General features: G+C 35.2%; 1 protein-coding gene across 1 annotated transcript; it reads left to right on the top strand.

Moving 5' to 3' along the window:
- The first annotated feature begins 27 nt into the window (after positions 1–27).
- LOC123270041 (DNA ligase 1-like) lies at positions 28–17,972 on the top strand. Its single transcript, XM_044735981.1, has 5 exons — positions 28–92; positions 1,057–1,428; positions 1,494–1,897; positions 1,962–2,102; positions 17,792–17,972. The coding sequence occupies exons 1-5, from the start codon at positions 28–30 to the stop codon at positions 17,863–17,865; spliced, it is 1,056 nt and encodes a 351-aa protein (XP_044591916.1). The 3' UTR covers positions 17,866–17,972.
- The last annotated feature ends 1,324 nt before the right edge of the window (positions 17,973–19,296 follow it).

The following is a 19,296-nucleotide window of genomic DNA, read 5'->3' as shown; positions in this document are numbered from 1 at the left end:
TATAACCTTATTTTTTTAAATGTACAAATGGCGGACAATTTTTTTGGTGAAGATATTTTGCAGATTAACTCATTAACAGAAATATCGCACAGGTAATAATTCATATTATTAAGAGAATAAGCAAAATTTTGTGACCAATATATTTATATGATAAAATGGGTTTTTATGGTTAAATTTGGTATTAAGCTGCTGGTTAAATTTGGTATCGTTAAAAAAGTTTTGACCTGGAGTTGTGCCTTTTCAAGATTTTCAAATCATTCTCACCGATAGTTAATTTATGATGATAAATATTTAGGCTGCATTCGAAGATTCTCTATCTCTAGATACAAAATTAAGAAATGACCTTATATCTTATGAACTATTGGCATTTTTTAAAATATAAGCTCATCCTCATGTTACACTCATCAAGACCTTTCATTTGAATACCTACATCAATTTTTTGTATATTTTATATATTTATATATATATATGTATATAAGAAAAATATATCAAAAATGCATGTGGGTACTCAAATGAAAGCTCTTGTTGAGTGTAACATCGGGATGAGCTTATATCTTTAAAAACATCAATAATTAAAAACGTGCAGTGCAATTTAACAATAGTCATTAATATATTTAATAAAGAAAAACTTTAATTAATTACAATTCTATTTTTATTAAGAAATGACCTTGTATCTTGGGAAATATTAACATTTTTAAAGATATAAGCTCATCACGATGTTATCCTCATCAAGACCTTTCATTTGAGTACCCACATCAATTTTTCATATATTTATATATGTTATATATATGTATGTATCAAAAATGCATGTGGGTACTCAAATGAAAGCTCTTGATGAGTGTAACATCGGGATGAGCTTATATCTTTAAAAACGTCAATAATTGAAAAAGTACAGTGCAATTTAACAAAAGTCATTATTTAATAAAGCAAAATTTTATTTATTTATAGTTTACAAGTCACGGCAGTCACATAGTGACTGCAAGGTTGCTAGTTATTTTGTTATTTAATATTAAATTAAATTAATTTAATTGATAATAAAAACTAATTAAATTTTAGAGAAAGACGGCTTATCAATCCAGCAATTTATGCTGAGTCTTTGAGTAGTTTTCAAGGCGAAAATTTGGATCTTGATTTACACAATGGTGGAGAGCTTAGGAAATGTGACTTAATCGACGGACTTGCTGGTCTGTCAGTAGAAGATCCTTGTGTTTATAATTCTAATTGCAATTCTTATAGTAATTATAACTATATCAATTATAATTATAATAAGCATGAATTATTGAATACTTATCGCTGCAATTCATTGAGTTCATTAACGTCCTCAAGACCGTCGGTAAATTCTTCAAAGACTAGATCTACGCGAACAGAACGACGCGGCAAGATTATTAATGACTTCAATGCTGAACAAGAAGATGAAGAAGTTCAAAGGTAATTTTGTTTTAGAAATTGAAAATTGAATTGATAATTAACCAAAAAATAATTTTGATTGACAGATATTCAGTAAATGGTTACAAGGTTGTACAAATATCAACATCTTTGCCAAACTGCACTTCAAAGCGCCCTCGGTCTTCGGAAAAGAAACTAGCTTACGATCAATGGATCGAGAGAAAAAGAAGCGAACTTTTGGAACAAAAGAAGAAAATTGCGGAGATTGAAGAACAAAAAAGAATTCAGGAAGAAAAATTGCTAAAAGAAAAAGAAGAACGTGAAAGAAAAGAGAAAGAGAGTTTCGAGGCCTGGGTTGAAAAGAAAAAGCAGGATGATTTGAAGAAGAAATTGATCAAGGAAAAGGAACTGGAGATCGAAGCAAGGTTGAAGGAGATTGAGGACAAAACTGTGATTGCTAAAGAAATTTGTCTGAAGCGCTGGTGTAGGAAAAAGGACAAAGAAATTGAAGGTAATTTTGAGAATATTTAGATTTAGATTGACATTTTTTAATTAGTTTCGGTTTGAAAAATTAGCACAGAAAAGTGAGGAGAAATTGAAAATTCAAGAGGCTGAAGCTGATAAGAAGATGAGACGCGCGAAAAGTGTGGAAGCTTTTGAAAAATGGCGAGTGAAAAGTAAAAAGTGTCCAAAACCTGCTACTCAAGGTCTTTTACGTAAGTGATTAAGAGATGGGGTAAAATAATTTAATAATTAACTCTTCAGCACTCGCTCAATGAGCGCGGCGTCACCTTTTTTACATTAATACGTTTTTCTCATTATTTTGGCCATTAGATTGAAAAATTTAGAATACTTCAATTAGACATTCTATAAAATTATTATGTATCATGAATTCACAGAAAAAATTTTTTTCATGAAATCAAAAATGGTTTTATGATGAAGATATAGAGAAGCGACGCCACTCGGTGCGAGTTAGTAGTAGGTAAATGACCAAACAGCCATGTTGCCGAGTTTTGTTTTAGTCTGTTCAGAGCCCGTGGGAAATCGACCTTCACCCATCTGATAACCAGATGGGACCTATTTTTCATAAAATATTTTGTATTTATAAACACGCCTATGATAGCTATCCTATCGAAAAGTGTTCATGGATATTTTTATTTAAATTACGGAGATCCACGCGAAGTAGTCAAATTTTTAAAACTTCTTTGTAAATTCAATCTACGTAGCCTAATAATTAATAAAAAAAATTAAAAAACAGTAGGTTTCCGGGATATTTAATCCGAACAAAAACAGTTTCACTGTAAAAAATTGCGCCAAGTCCACGTTCATAAAACTCATCTCAATAACATTTGCACTTTACAAAAAAAATTAGGCTCGTTTCAATAATTTTCATTCTCTACAAAAAGATGTGAAATACAAAAAAATACCAAGAAACCGTCATAATGTTGAAAGAATTGAAATAAAATTTGTTAAAAATTAAAAAATTAAAAAAAAAATTTTTTATCGTACTTGGCGCGCGTCATTGAGTACCCCAAATTTTTTCGGAAGCATGTCAACTCAAGAAAAAACGATTTCGCTTTTATATATATAATCATATTATATATTTATATAGATTTACATTAGTCAAGGATACTGAACTCATTGAAAACATTGCTTAGTGTATTAATTATCAGTTTTAGTGAAAAAACCCGTTTTTAAAATTTTTTTTAGATCTTTAGTGAAAACAACTGTCAATATGGTGGTGTGTTCAAGAAATCTGAAATTATATAAAATTTTTGGATTCATTTTTTTTCAGCTTTGTCATTAATCTTTAATGAAGAACCTTATGAAATATTAAAGCTTGATATTGCTTCGTTTAATTGTAATTAACACATTTTGATTGGCACTCACACCTTATTTTTCCAATTTAGTCGGCCATATGTTTTATTTTTTAGTAATCACAATTCTCACAATGCAACCGACCCAACGTGTGCGTGCGTATCGACTTGTATGTAGTTTGCATAACTGCGTACGACATGTCTATTTTACCTAACTTTTGTAAAACTGATTATGAAATAATATAGGTTGACTTACTTATAAATTTCTCAACATTAAAAAGATGTTCATTTATCCTGAAAAAATTTTGGGTACTCAATGACGCGCGCCAAGTACGATAAAAAATTTTTTTTTTAATTTTTTAATTTTTAACAAATTTTATTTCAATTTTTTCAACATTATGACGGTTTCTTGGTATTTTTTTGTATTTCACATCTTTTTGTAGAGAATGAAAATTATTGAAACGAGCCTAATTTTTTTTGTAAAGTGCAAATGTTATTGAGATGAGTTTTATGAACGTGGACTTGGCGCAAATTTTTACAGTGAAACTGTTTTTGTTCGGATTTCATATCTTTTTGTTGTGTCATTTCTTGCTCGCCTCTACATTACACTTGTAACTTAAAGACATAAGTGTGCTATGTTGTATCTAGTAAACCTTCTACCCTTGATTCTATGTACAGTGTATTTAAAAAAAGAACTTGAGAGGTGTCAAGGGACACCCGGATGGAACGAAGTTCCTTTCGATTAATTAGTGAAGGAATTGTAATAAAATTATCCATTGGGAACTTTACATTTCAGAAAAAAACGAGTGAGCCTCACAGGCATAAGGTCACAATAGAAGTGAAACTTTTTTAATCGTTAAGTTGGTCTATATTATATGTATATTTATAATATAGCATCTCATATTTTGAAAAACACAAGAAAATAATTTTATCAACTACCCGGTATTTGAGAAATAAAACACAAAAGTTTAAAAAATCCAAAATGCACGCCTGATAACGCTAATTTATTAAAAAAATTGTGTAATTGATTAAAAAAAAATTAGGAATACGGTTGACCCTCAAGGCCATCCCTGTAACTTCCCGCCAATTCTATACCTAAACGCTTGAAATTGCACTTATGACGTTTTAGAGCTCTTCAAGCTCATAAATACAATTTGTATATTATTTTGAGCTCTCCGAGCTCAAAAAAATAGCTTTTGTATGCTTTTGAGCTCTTCGAGCTCAAAAGTTTAATAGAAGTTTGATAAAACACTATTTTTTTAATTTTCAAATCGCAATAACTTTTGAATGAATGAACCGATTTTCACGCGGTTGGTGGCATTCAACGCAGTTTTTTAAGCTTCATAAAAAATTTTTGAGTTTATATTGACAGAGTGGAAAAATTCGGAGTAATTCCGAAAAAACGCTTTTTTCGGTTTTCTTTCGTCAACGATAACTCACGAACGAATTAACCGATTTTGACCGGACTGGCGGCGATCGATGTGGTTTTTTGATGTTAAGAGCTGATTACTTTTTGAAATTGATCGGTAAAGCCGTTTAAAAGTTATTCCAAAAAACCCACTTTTGAAAAAATTTTTTTTCGTAGTTTTTTTGCGATTTCTCAAAATCTACCGGTCCGAATCGATCCAAAGTGTTTTGGAAATCTAAGTTTGGTCGAGTCCTTTCGAATGGCACCAACCGCGATAAAATCGGTCAAGCTGTTCAAACGTTACGAGAGGTTTACATACATCCACACACACACACACACACACACACACACACACACACACACACACACACACACACACACACACACACACACACACACACACACACACACACACACACACACACACACACACACACACACACACACACACACACACACACACACACACACACACACACACACACACACACACACACACGTGCACACACATACATACAGACACCACCGCGAGGGTAGTCAGGGAAGCTTCCTATGACTTTAAAACGTCGAGATCTGATTAAAACTCGATTTTTGCAAAACGGGGTGAAAACAATAACTTCCCGATTTTTGAAAATCTGAGATTTTTAACGGGAAGTTGAAAATTAGGAAAACGGTTGATCCTAAAGGCTATCCCTTTAACTTCCCGCTAATTTGATACTTAAGCACTCAAAATTGCACTTATTACGTTTTTGAGCTCTTCGACTCAAAAATATAATTTTCGTGTTATTTTGAGCTCTCAGTGCTCAAAAGTCTGATAAAAGATTAATAAAACACTATTTTTTGAAATTTCAAACCGCGATAACTTTTGGATGAATGACCCGATTTTCATGCGGTTGGCGGCATTCGACGCAGTTTTTGAAGCCTCATAATGAGTTTTTGAGTTTAAATTGATAAAACGAAGAATTTCGAAGTAATTCCACAAAAACACTTTTTTCAGTTTTCTTTCGACAACGATAACTCACGAACGAATCATCCTATTTCGACCGGGCTGGTAGCGATTGACGTGGTTTTTTAAGATTTAAAGCTGAATAGTTTTTGGAGTTAATCGGTTGAGCCGTTCAAAAGTTATTCCAAAAAAACTACATTTGAAAAAATATTTTTTTCGTAGTTTTTTTGAAATTTCTCAAAGTCTACTGGTCCGAATCGGTCCAAATTGTATTCAAAATTTAAGTTTGGTCAAGTCCTTTCGAATGGCACCAACCGCGATTAAATCGGTCAAGCCGTTCAAAAGTTATAAGAGGTTTACATTTAAAGATCACAAAATATCTTGACCTTGACGAGTCGAGTGTAAAGCACAACCTCACGTGCTTCACGCTATGAGGCATGCAATTACACTTTTATTAATTAATATATACATAAATTTATTAATAAGAATGTTATCAAAATAGCCGATAGAACAAAATATATTTGTAAATAACGTACTTAAATTTCGACGCATTTGCCAAACAATACACATGTAGGCGATAATTCACTCTTAAAATTTAGATGAAAAATATGAAAATATATGATGTAAGAGCAAACTATTCGTAACATGATTGGTCAAATATATCATAAGCATGAAAATATAGATAATTCCATACCAACATTCACACGCGCGCTTGCGCGAGCAACGTATACTAGTAACAGTTGAAAATACATATCTACATACTATACTCTATTTTAAAAATGTACTATAGGGAGGACTGTCTTTCACACACACATGTGTTATTGCACGCACAGTATACTCTGGTATACTCTTCCATTTTATTCGGCTATTCTCAAACCTCCCCACTCTTTGAGATATGTTAGACTTGCTACGCAACCATTTCCCCTTCATTCTGTACTTTCACTTACGGTTCCCCTCTCACGTGATACCCCTATTAGACCTCAAAACGTTCAGATTTAGCCTCCGTAAAGAAGTTTGACTTCAAAAAATATAAAAAATTAGGAAAACGGTTGACCCTGAAGGCCATCCCTGCAACTTCCCGCCAATTCTATACCTAAACACTTGAAATTGCACTTATGACGTTTTAGAGCTCTTCGAGCTCATAAATACAATTTTTATATTATTTTGAGTTCTCCGAGCTCAAAAAAATAGCTTTTGTATGCTTTTGAGCTCTTCGAGCTCAAAAGTTTGATAGAGATTCGATGAAACACTATTTTTTCAATTTTTAAATCGTGATAACTTTTGAATGAATGAACCGATTTCCACGCGGTTGGTGGCATTCGACGCAGTTTTTTAAGCTTCATAAAAAATCTTTAAGTTTATATTGACAGAGTGGAAAACTTCGAAGTAAATCCGAAAAAACACTTTTTTAGTTTTCTTTCGTCAACGATAACTCACGAACGAATCAACCGATTTTGACCGGACTGGCGGCGATGGACGTGGTTTTTTGATGTTAAGAGCTGATTAGTTTTTGGAATTTATCGGTGAAGCCGTTTAAAAGTTATTTCAAAAAAACCACTTTTGAAAAAATTTTTGAAGTAAAACTTCTGTAGGCGCGACTAGGGAGTAACTCAGATTTTTTTTCTGACGGAAGTAACGCTTACTATAGTCTGCGTAGTTTCCGCTATTCAAAAATAATAATTTGGATTGGTCGTAAGTAAATCTCATATACTCCACGCTTCTTGACTTATGCGCCAGCTAGTGGCAAATATCATAATCAATTAGGATAATTTATTTCCAATATTTTACAACAGGTCAATTGTGAATAGCAGAGTGAATAAAAATTCAATAGTTTTAAAAAAATTATTTTAAATTGCAAAGTTTTTTGAAAATCTCTAAATATACTTGTTTATTTATAACTTTTGTAATAAATGAATTATTAATAAATTTTCTGACGATTGCCACATTCTATAAAATTCAATTTGAAAAATCCAGAAGTGCACGACTCATAATGCTCATTTAATTATGAAATATTAAAAAAAAAAAAAAAAAACATAAGTCGTTCAAAATTAGTTGCCGAAAAAACAGCTGTACTCGGAAGGTAATGCACAGGCGCCCCTGGTGAAACAAATGTACATAATTTGTATAGATATATCACCATCCATGTAAATTTTACATGGATATATTTATAAATATACAGTCTTCTAGCTTTTTTATTTCGTTAATTGTACATGAATGATACTAAATTACCTATAACTATTCGCATTCGGTGACCTACAATTATCCTAAACCCAGTCAGCATCCAAGTCAGAAAGATTTCAGTATGAAGTCTTTTAAAAAACTTCTTATAGAAGTCCTAATGTGACGTCTTAAGGAGCTCTTTTTTACGAGGTCAGAACTAAGAGCTCTTAATGAACTCATAAGTTTGGAGTCAATTTTCTGACATCTAACTGTCCCTTTTTTGGACTTCTTTTTGAGTTGCGTATAATGAGCTTATAGACATTATAAACAAAAACACAAATTTCTTTTTAATATAAAGCTGTCAAAATCTTATTCATTTTTCATTTATTACTTTCCTGATTGAGAAATTAAATTGAAAATGATTAAAAATAATTCGAATTAAATGATTTGAAACAATTTGAATAGATTAATATATAGATATACACTTGACATAGGTTAACTCATTTCTCTTATAATCCAGGTTAATTAAATTTTTCAAAAATTTTAAATTATATTATGAAGTAATAGGCAATAATGTTAAAATCTGGTTCGTAATCAAACTAATTTAGATAAAATAATAAAATTGGATTCTAATCTGAAAAAATTATGAGAACTTTCTACATTTAAGGAGTACTTTGCATGTATCAATTTTAAACATTTTATTCGAATTTAACGATATCTTATAACTATATACTTATTAATTATTGTTGAATTTTTAATATTCATTAATTTATCTATTAGATTTTATATTGTGAAAAGTAAACAAAATTTATATAGACTATTTGAAAAAATATTACAGGTAGACTTTTGAATATTTTTTAGTATATAAATATTCGTAAAAGTTACTTTTTCTCTATCGATACACAGTATCAAATAGAATAAATAATATAGACAATGATCGCAACATTTCATCACTATATAAACTTAGCTTATAAGAATAATTCGAATCTTAGTTACGGCAATTGCGAGTTCCACTTTCTCTCTTTAAACCGACAATATTAGGTCTAACTAAAATAATAAACATTCGAAATCAGCATCGGTGCTTCATGAAGATCTGAATTATTTATCATAATTTACTTTTATTATTATTATTATTATTATTATCATTATTATTATTATTATTATTAATATTATTTTTGTTGTGTTCTTATTATTGTTATCATTATAATAGCGTATAGAGATAAAAAATCATTCATTTGTGCGAGCTCAGAAAAAAGAGCTCTTTAAGAGCTCGTTTTGATGAGTTCTTAGTCTACAATAAGCGGCGCATTCGACCTCTTCAGAAGGTCTTAAAGACGTCTTTTAGACGTAGACTCTGACGTCCAAATCAGAAATCTGAGCTCATTCGGAATAACTTAATACGTCATTTTGCTATCTGGGAAGAAATAAAAAAAAAAAATTTAACTTAATTGATGCATTTTTCCGCAAGTTATAGTGTTTTCAGAGTTTCATACATGACGGACAGGATCATTTTTTGACCTATTTTGAGGTTTTTTTCCGTTTCTAGTAAACTAAATAAATTTTTGAAAAGTGTCAAATTAATCTCCATTAAATTATCTTGACAATAGTATTAAAAATATCGGTGACCGTCTCTTTTTTCTCATGCAAAATTTTCTAGCGACAAAAATTGTCAGCAATAATTTCTTATACAATATTTTTTCACACAAAAACCATGATAAAAGGGCCATGTTAATGTTTTTTTTTTTTAGAAATAATTTTACTTAATTGTAAATAATTGTGAGAAATTTTTGCTGAGAAATTTTGGCGGGATTAATAAAGGCGGGAAGCCAAATATAACTACATTATAATGCGATATTTATTATTCAAGGTGAAATTTAATCATATCAGTGATCTGGGCCGTCAACGCCAAAGAAGTTTTACTTCAATCGCGCGTAAAGGGTACACGCACACACTTTTTTTTTGTAGTTTTTTTGCGATATCTCAAAATCTACCGGTCCGAAGCGTTCCACACACACACACACACACACACACACACACACACACACACACACACACACACACACACACACACACACACACACATACATACATACATACATACATACATACATACATACATACATACCTCGTGTCGGGCTTGCTGGGTCCCGCATCGGGCGCCTCCCCAGGTGGCGGATAGGGGAATGCCCGGCATATCTGCACGTCAGATGCGTCGGGTACCGAGGAAAGAGAATACTCGGGGTGGACCAAAACCTAGCAAAAGATGGTATGGAAATGTCAGAACAATTTCAAACATCGTCTACGGTGCAGAGGAGGGATACCTCAGTGCCGGCGAGGGAAGGCGTACAAACGGGCCTGAACTCGTCGTTATCAAGCGACCGTTTGAACAGTGGAGTAGACCCCATGGCTCTGCTGTCTAGCAATGCTAGCAATGCTACAGGGAGTAAAGAAACAGCTCTGATGGAAGTAGACGCACAGCAAACAAACTTTCCTCCAATAGGTGGAAGACCTGTTGCTCCCGTCAACACTCACACATGCCGAGGAAGGATAAACTCTCTACCGACTGTCACCGGTCAACAATCGCCAATGGAACGGCTCGGTAGCAAGATCGAAGAATTACCTGAGTTCATAAAGGATAAACGAAATCTCCACCATGAACTCAGAAAAATAGTAGCGTCCATTGCCACGGCATATAAGTTGGCCAACAAACCAGCAACGAAGACGGTGAGAACCACGCAAACATCTCCGGATCTGAACAAAAAATCCCAGACGTTTTCGGTCACTCCTGAGAAAACACAGCATAGAGAAGAGAAAAACAAGAAGAGGCCGCTATCCACGCCCAGCCCTTCCTCGGAAATCGATAAGCCAGCACATAAGAAGACAGCCCGGGGTGATACCTGGACCAAAGTGACTCGGAAAAACAAGAAAAAGGAAGAACAGGAGCCAGTGGCTCAATCTGCTACAGCCCAAAACCAGCCAAGCAATGTTGGCTCCAAGAAACCGAGGAGGAAGAAGATAAAAACTAAAGCTGTGCTTGTCCAACCAGCTGAAGGGCGAACATATGCCGATCTCCTCAAGGAAATCAAAGCCAAGGTTAATCCGACAGAGACTGGAGTAGACATAAAGTCTATCAAACAAACGAAGCGAGGGGGCGTTCTTCTAGAAATAGGTCGCAAGACTGAAGACACTACCGCTTTCACGGCTGCGATAAAAACAGCAACTGCTAACATCGGTACAGTCAGAACGCTTACACCAAAAGCAACGATCGAGATCCTGGACTTGGATGCCATCACTACTGAGAACGACGTCCGCGAAGCACTCAAACGTGACTTCACCGACAGCCTGGAGATCAAACGGGTAAATTTGACAAAGCCTACTCGACGGGGCAACCGGGCAGCCTTCTGCGAGATAGACGAGGCTAGCGCGTTCAAAATCCTTGACAAGGCTCGTATAATGATCGGATGGGTCAACTGCCGCATTCGACCAGTTGTAAAAGTAACACGCTGCATCAGATGTCTCGGATACGGGCACGCGACGAACTCCTGCAAGGGGCCTGACAGAAGCAAGTGCTGCTTTAAATGCGGAGGAGGAAACCACAAAGCTGCAGACTGCGTTGAACAGCCAAAGTGCTTCCTCTGTACAGAGGAACAAGAAGCTCCAGATAGCTTATGTCATATTCCAGGCTCCGGGGCTTGTAAGGTATTCCGCACCGCACTTGCCGAAGCTACAAAAGGGCAGAAATGATACGCATACTTCAAGGAAACCTGAATAGATGTGCGTTGGCACAAAATTTACTTCGCCAGCGAGTCTTTGAAGAGAGGATCGACGTTTGCTTCATCTGTGAGCAATATCTAAACCTCCAAGATAGAGTATGGTTCGCAGACAAAACTGGCACGGCGGCAATCTGGATTGCAAATACAAAGAACGTTACCACCATCAACAGCGGAAGTGGAGCAGGTTTTGTCTGGATTCAAACCCCCATAACCTACTTCATCAGCGTCTATCTCTCACCTAACGAAGGGATTAGTGTGTTCCGACAGAAACTGGAAAATATAGAGGATGTGATCACCAAGTTCGACGGCGAAGTTATCGTAGCTGGTGATTTCAATGCTAAATCGGCTGAATGGGGCGCTAATTTCTCCGACACCAGAGGCAACGAGGTCGCTGACATCGTGGCTAGACTCGACCTCATAGTGCTAAATACTGGGAGCACCACGACTTTCAGAAGACCGGGGTACCAAGAGTCCATCCTCGACATTTCGTTGGCGACTCCAAAAATTGCCAACATGATTGAAAACTGGACAGTATCCGAAAAATACAGTGGCAGTGATCACCAGTTCGTGACATTTAACGTTGGATTGGTATCTGCTCCGGTACCACAACACGACCTTTCTAAGCGAAAGTGGAATGTCAGGAAGCTTGATCCAGAGGCACTGCGAGCTTCACTTGCACGGAGCTGGTCTACCCTTCAGAACAACCCGACTCCGGATACTTGCAGCGAGACAGAAAGGACAGTACTAAATACGATGAAGGAGATTTCCGCCGCATGTGACGCCTCTATGCCGCGGTTGAAAAACCGGAGTTTTCGCAGGCCGGCGTACTGGTGGTCAACAGACATAGCGGAACTTCGCAAAATGTGCCATCAACTACGTCGCCGCCCAACGAGAGCCGCCAAACGCTCCCCAAGCCAGGAATTGTATTCAAAAGAGTACAAGCAGGCCAAAAAGATGCTAAATCGAGCCATCAAAGCAAGTAAAGCAAAGTTGTGGAAAGAGATCTGCAACGATCTCGACAATGACATCTGGGGTAAAGCCTACCAAATTGTCGCCAAACGACTTGGAAAGGCTTCACCAGAGGCGCCGAAGCCTCCAGCCTTAATGGATAGCATCGTAGCGGAGCTTTTCCCCAAACACCCGCCGCGGGAGAAGAAACACTACACTAAAAACAACGAAGTAACGCCCTTCACAACTAAGGAACTACAAGACGCGGCCAAGTCACTCAAAACAGGAAAGGCACCTGGACCTGATGGCATCCCGGCATCGGTGATCAAGATTATAGCCCTGGAATACCCAGACTTACTCCTGAACACCTACAACGCATGCTTGGCAACTGGCACCTTTTCCGCGGTCTGGAAACAGCAGAGATTGGTTCTCTTAGACAAAGGTAAGGGAACCCCCATAACACCTTCGTCGTTTAGACCACTCTGTATGCTAGACATTGCTGGAAAATTGCTCGAGAAGCTCATACAAGGGAGACTTCGCGACGACATCGACCGTGCTGGAGGTTTTGCCACCAACCAGCATGGCTTCCGGAAAGGTCATTCGACAGTCGGAGCGATCAAGAAAGTCATAAAGACAGCAACACAAGCATGGTCTGGTAGCCTCAAAGCTCGTAAAGTATGTCTTTTCCTCACGCTAGATGTCAAAAACGCATTTAACAGCGCAAATTGGGGAGACATTTTAGACGCTCTGGAGCACAAGTTTGACGCGGAGCCAGAAAATCTGGCACTAGTCGACAACTACCTTGACGATAGAAAGCTAATAGTGGAAACTACTGAAGGCCCACAAGAATACGCCATAACGGCTGGCGTGCCGCAAGGCTCAATAATGGGGCCTGATCTATGGAACGCAGACTACGACGAGCTTCTTGAAATCCCGTTGCCAGAGCAAGTAGAGCTAACAGGCTTTGCAGACGACGTTGCAGCCACTATAGTGGCGGACAGCGTGGAAGAGGCCGAACTGCTAGTTCGGGAAACCATCGACACCGTCGAGACTTGGCTCGATAAGCATCACCTGAAACTCGCCAAACAGAAAACCGAGATGGTCGTTTTGACCCGTCAAAAATGGTTTCCAAAACCATTCGCTATGGACATGGGAGGAACAACGCTGACGTCAACAAGGGCCCTGCGGTATCTAGGGGTAATGATAGACGAGAAACTATCTTTCCGTGAACACCTCGACAGTGCATGCAAGAAAGCCAGCAAGACTGTGTCTAGCCTAGCACGAATTATGACCAACACCATGGGACCAAGAACAAAAAAGAGAAGAGTTCTTCTAGAAGCAGTCCGCTCGGTACTGCTTTATGGAGCGGAGATATGGGCAGACATATTAAAGCAGAAGACCTACCGGCGAAAGATCGCAGCAGTACAGCGGCGAGGCGCTCTCAGGGTTGCCTGCGCCTACCGCACAGTTTCCGAAGCGGCTGTATTGGTCATTGCAGGAGCCGCGCCCATCGACCTATTAGCGTTCGAAAGAGCAAAACTCTATGACGCTAAAGACAGTGATGATAACATGAAGGACGCAAGAACGAGGATAAAGGCGGAAACGCAGCAAGAGTGGCAGGACCGATGGACATCGGGAGAGACGGGCAGATGGACGGCGCGCCTGATCCCAAACATCAACGTCTGGCTCTCTCGGAAGCACGGGGATACGGACTTCTTCCTGACCCAGCTATTGACGGGACATGGGCAGTTCAATGCCTATCTTTTCAAGATGGGTTTGCACAGCACACCAACGTGCAAATACTGCCCGGATAAAATCGACGACGCCGAACACACATTCTTCGAGTGTGCTCGATGGAAGGACTACAGAAGAAGCACCGAAGAGATCATAGGCACCAGGCTCTCCCCGTCAAGCCTGGTGACCTATATGATCAAACAAGACGAAAACTGGTCAGCTGTTGCAGTTTATGCACAGCACCTGCTGAAAGACAAAATCGCAGAAAGGGACCAGTAGCCAGGAGTAGGCGTCGTGAGACGCAGCACGACTGGATTGAAGTAATGCTAACGCGGTTCCAATCCAGTCCTCCCCGTACCATCTAGGGGAGAGGGGAAGAGGAATGTTTTTTTTAGTGGGTAAAAATCTCCACACTACCGACTATCGATATCTGCCGGAAGATGGGCGGCAGAGTTAACGATACCGGTGTCTTTTGAAGATCTTTTTTCGTACCTCTTTAAAAAAAAAAAAAAAAAAAAAAAAAAAAAAATACATACATACATACATACATATTTATCAGCAATTCAGTGTGACCATTAAAATTATTTTCAATATCATCTTTATTATTTTTTTTTTTATTATTTAGTGTCATTATCATATTGATGTTAGTAAAGATCACAATTCGTAAACTTATAAATAATATTCGTATTATGTAAGGAATATCATCGTTTCAAACTTCGCTCAATTAACAAGTAGTGCCACCTACAATCATCAAGACGTTTGTAGTATCTGTACATTGCTCGAACAGAATTACTCAGATCTTGATCAGCTGACTTTTCCGAAGAAAGCAAAATCAAACAATTCTAGCTCTTATAAGTATTGACTCTAGTTAACAAATGCAACTGAATAAGTAGAAAATATATTTCGAAAAGTACACATGGAAAATTATTTAATAATTAATTCTAGGAATTTTATATTAAAAATAAATTTTAACATTTTTTGTTATTAAAAAGATTTTTAATTCAGAGTTTGTATTTTTCCCGCGGAAATTGAATGTTTATAAAGTTTTATATATACAGTGAAAGCTGTTAAAAGTTACCGTAGTTCTGTCTCAATTTCTCATAAAACATCAATAAGAGCGAAAAAGACAACCTGGGTAACTTTTAAAAGCTTTTACTATAAATCAATTAACGAATCACTTTACGTACAATATGTAGTAGCATTAATGAAATTTTATATAAATAAGCCGCGAATACTCTTTGGCTTAGATTAATAAATTAAATTATCAATTGGATTTTTAACTTTACATGAATTTTTACCTTTTTTGTAATTGAGATAATTGTAAATTTAAATTTAATATCTTAATACTGAATAATTTAAAAACAATAATAATAATAATAATTATTATAATAATTATAATGATAAATATCGTTACTATTATAATTATCAATTTATTATTACCATTATAATTATTTTCATTTTTAACTATTATTATTATTATTATTATTATTTCATTTATTTTTAGTAGTATGTGTACGACTCCGTACATGTGTAGCTCCACAAGCGTGTTTTACGTATAAAATTTGAATTTCCTGGGATTTGTAGCACTCCGTATATATACGGTGCTATTTGTGTACGGAGCCGTATCGTTTGTCTGCTGTACCTTAGCCACATCGTTAGTTTATTATATAGAATTATATACTACAATACTTTCTCACAAAGAACTCAAAGTAAATAAACAATGTAAATAAATAAAAGAATAACTGCAAGCAATTTATCTTAGTTCATTAACATGTGTGTGAGCACCTTTAAGATTGGAGTTTACTTTTCTACGGTACTAACAAATCTCGCGTTGGTTGCATTTTTTACCGCAAACTATCCCCTTGAAGCTACAGTTTATGCAGATATAATTCCAGTGTACCCTGGCGGCCGTAAATGTAAGCTGTGAACTACTTTTTTTAACTGTAGTTGCGTATCTATAGGAGGATTATTACACATTTTTATTTTATCTAGTCTGTGGCGCTGATATTTCCCCATCGAAAAAAAGTCAGGATCTAAATTCGTGAGCGAGCTATAGTATGTGCTAATAAAATTTAATAATTTCAAGTGAATAAATTGTTATAAGTGAATATAATTAATTAATACGGTAAATTAAATTATTAATTACTCTTATAATTAACAAAATAGGTAAAAAAAGTACCGCAGAATTAAATAAAATTTCGCGGCTCCAAAAAACCGTTCTACTTACAGTAAACACAGTCGGTAGTCTGGCGCTCCGTTTACAACAGGATTTTTGAACGGAACTTGGCGCCAGATTCTACCAAATCTGTGGATGTAAGAACATACACAGTAAAAAAATTTTCGTAAAATTTAACATAAAATTTTGTGTAGATGTTTTTTTTACATAAAATTTATGTTAATTCTACACAAACGGTTTGTATTGATCAATCCATCCATTTTTTAACACACTCAAGTGTTAATTCAAAGTAAAACTACACTTTTTTAATGTTACTGGCCAACCAACACAAAATTTATGTTAAAGAATTCTTCATATATAGTCACGTATGCCACACAAGATAGACATGTAGATGTGATAGCCTCAACGTCATTTTAATTTGGTGGATTTTGATTTGTGTCATTACGTAAAATACTTAAATGCAGCTAATAAATATACAATTGTAGTGTATAGCAATTAAAAACTAAGTAAATAAAGGGTAATTTATATTAAAACATCCGATAACAGAATTGTAACCTTAAAATTCATTACAAGGTTAATGTCCTTTCTAGTGTGAATCTAGAAGACAGAATAAATTTTAAATTATGAGGAAATAAATAAAATAAGAAAAATGATAAATTTTATGATTATGAATCTAGCAGACATGTTGATTTTTTTTGACAAATTATTTACAAGTTAAAAAATACTTACTTAAAAAAAATTACACGAATAATTCTTCAAATTTTCTACAAGTGAAATTTTTTTTTTAATTTTTTTGTAATAATTTTTTCATTAAAAAAAATTGTAAAAATTTTCAGATGTCGGCTAACTTAATTTTTATTTATTTTTTTGAATTAGACAAAAAAATAAATAATTGAAATTAATAAATTATTAGAAAATAAACTTACAGTTTTTTTAATTTTCTACATGTGCATTTTTCCTTTAATTTATTATTTTCAATTGCTCATGTATTTTTTTTAATCACAAAATATATATATATATATATATATATATTTAAATTATTAGTAAAACTCACATATTTGACAGCTGATCTGAGTAACACAAAGAAAAAGTTACAATCAACACTTTATTTGTGTTATGGATAACATTTAAGTGTGTAGAAATCCGAGAATCAGCCAATGAAAGTTTTAACATATTTTTGTGTTACTTTTAACACAGAATTATGTTGGTTTCATCAATACAAACAGTATGTGTAGAATTAACATAAATTTTGTGTAAAAAAATCATCTACACAAAATTTTATGTTAAATTTTACGAAAATTTTTTTACTGTGTACAAAATTTGGCAATAATGGGCTTGGCTTACCACCGCGGTGTAGCACTCACTGATTGAGTGATGAAGGTTAAAAAAATAATGCTAGTGGTGAAGAGTTGATTAAATTGATGTTAGCGATTGTGATTTCAGCTGATCAACAAGCTACTCCAGCATACGTGAATCCGGTCCCTTGGTTGGATACCACGGAAGAAATTTTAGATTAAAAATAAGTTTTTCAATACACAAATTTTATTAATACAGACAAATTTCAATCAATTGGACTTTGTAGTTGATGAAATTATAAATAAATTGATGAATGACTCAGTAAGTAGAAAAAATTTTATTTGGGCATCGTTTGTTCTTCGTCCTGCAATCTTTGGATGTCTGTTTTGTCCATGAAATAGTAAGATGGTTGACGTGATTTCTGAAAAATAAAATAATAATTGGTTATCAGAAATTAAAAACTGTTTTATTTATTATCCGTTTAAAAAAACAACTTACAATGTTTTTTGTATACGCTTTGCACCACATTTTATCAAAATACTTGTTAATATTCCGACAGATGGTACACTCATTGCATAATGCAGCAATGTTCTTTCCATCTAAAATAAATAGTTATTATTTATTTATTTAATTTTATTTAGAGTTGGTTTTAACTACTGTAGTCATATCGCCGATTTTAGCTGTTGGGAGTGGTACGTTGGGGTTTTTTTTGGGTTGTGAAAATCTTAACCTACGCGGCCAGGGTCGAATCTCAACCAAGCTGGTTTCTAAGACCAGCTTGGGATTCGAACTCACGCCTAGTCGGTGAGTTAGTTTGAGTGCTCTATAGGATGTGCGCTTTTGACCACTCGGCTAACGTCGCCAGTTGAAATGGATAATTGTTTTTATTACTTAACAATACAAATTTTTAAAATTCTCTAAATTTTTTAACTTTCGCAATTTTTTAAGTTTGTAAAAAAAAGTTATTAAAAATTATAAATTAAAGTTTTACGCCTAGCGGTCAAGTGACTAGTAAATCTAATTCAAACCAACGGATGGACATTCCATCTTCCCTATTGGTCGAAAGACATTCTCTCTTTACATAAGTTCGATGGGGATCCATAACTTTTCATTGAGTAATGATATAGTATAATACACACCTAGGGAAGTAAAGTAAGAAATGTCTCAGATCACATGTAATTGTCGGCCGAGGCGAAGCCGAGGTTGACAAACATGTGATCTGAGGCTTTCTTATTTACTTCCCGTGGAGTGTATACTATTTTTTTGCTCGACGAAGGCAGAAAGGGGCAACTTCGTTTAGCGCAGCGGGCCGAAAGTTGACGCTTTCTATTCGTCGAGTAAAAAAATAGTTTTTCTGCATCTCATTTTAAAGCTTATAAACTTCTCTTTAATTTCATCTATAATAAATTTACTTTTCATTAAGTATAACAAAAATGTAAGAAGCTGAATGCCATATAAATCAGTTCTAATTATTTATAATATTGTTATTAGAATTGTTATGTCCGCCCGAAAATTTTTCTTTTTATTTAAAATTCCCGCTTTAGATGGAAGACCCACCTATGCGCGAAAGCCACCTTAAAATTAATATCGTTGCGACTGCCGACTGACCGATGGGGATTTCTGCAAGCTAAGCAGCGGGAACTTTTAAAAGA

Source organism: Cotesia glomerata, linkage group LG8, assembly GCF_020080835.1.
Source record: "Cotesia glomerata isolate CgM1 linkage group LG8, MPM_Cglom_v2.3, whole genome shotgun sequence".
NCBI lineage: Eukaryota > Metazoa > Arthropoda > Insecta > Hymenoptera > Braconidae > Cotesia > Cotesia glomerata.
This window is presented reverse-complemented; position numbering and strand designations above follow the sequence as displayed.

Coding starts and splice junctions, on each gene's coding strand:
- LOC123270041 (XM_044735981.1), top strand. CDS start 28: ATGGCGGACAATTTTTTTGGTGAAGATATTTTGCAGATTAACTCATTA. Junction 1,898..1,961: donor AAAGGACAAAGAAATTGAAG/GTAATTTTGAGA, acceptor TTGAAAAATTAG/CACAGAAAAGTGAGGAGAAA. Junction 2,103..17,791: donor TGCTACTCAAGGTCTTTTAC/GTAAGTGATTAA, acceptor TTGTGATTTCAG/CTGATCAACAAGCTACTCCA.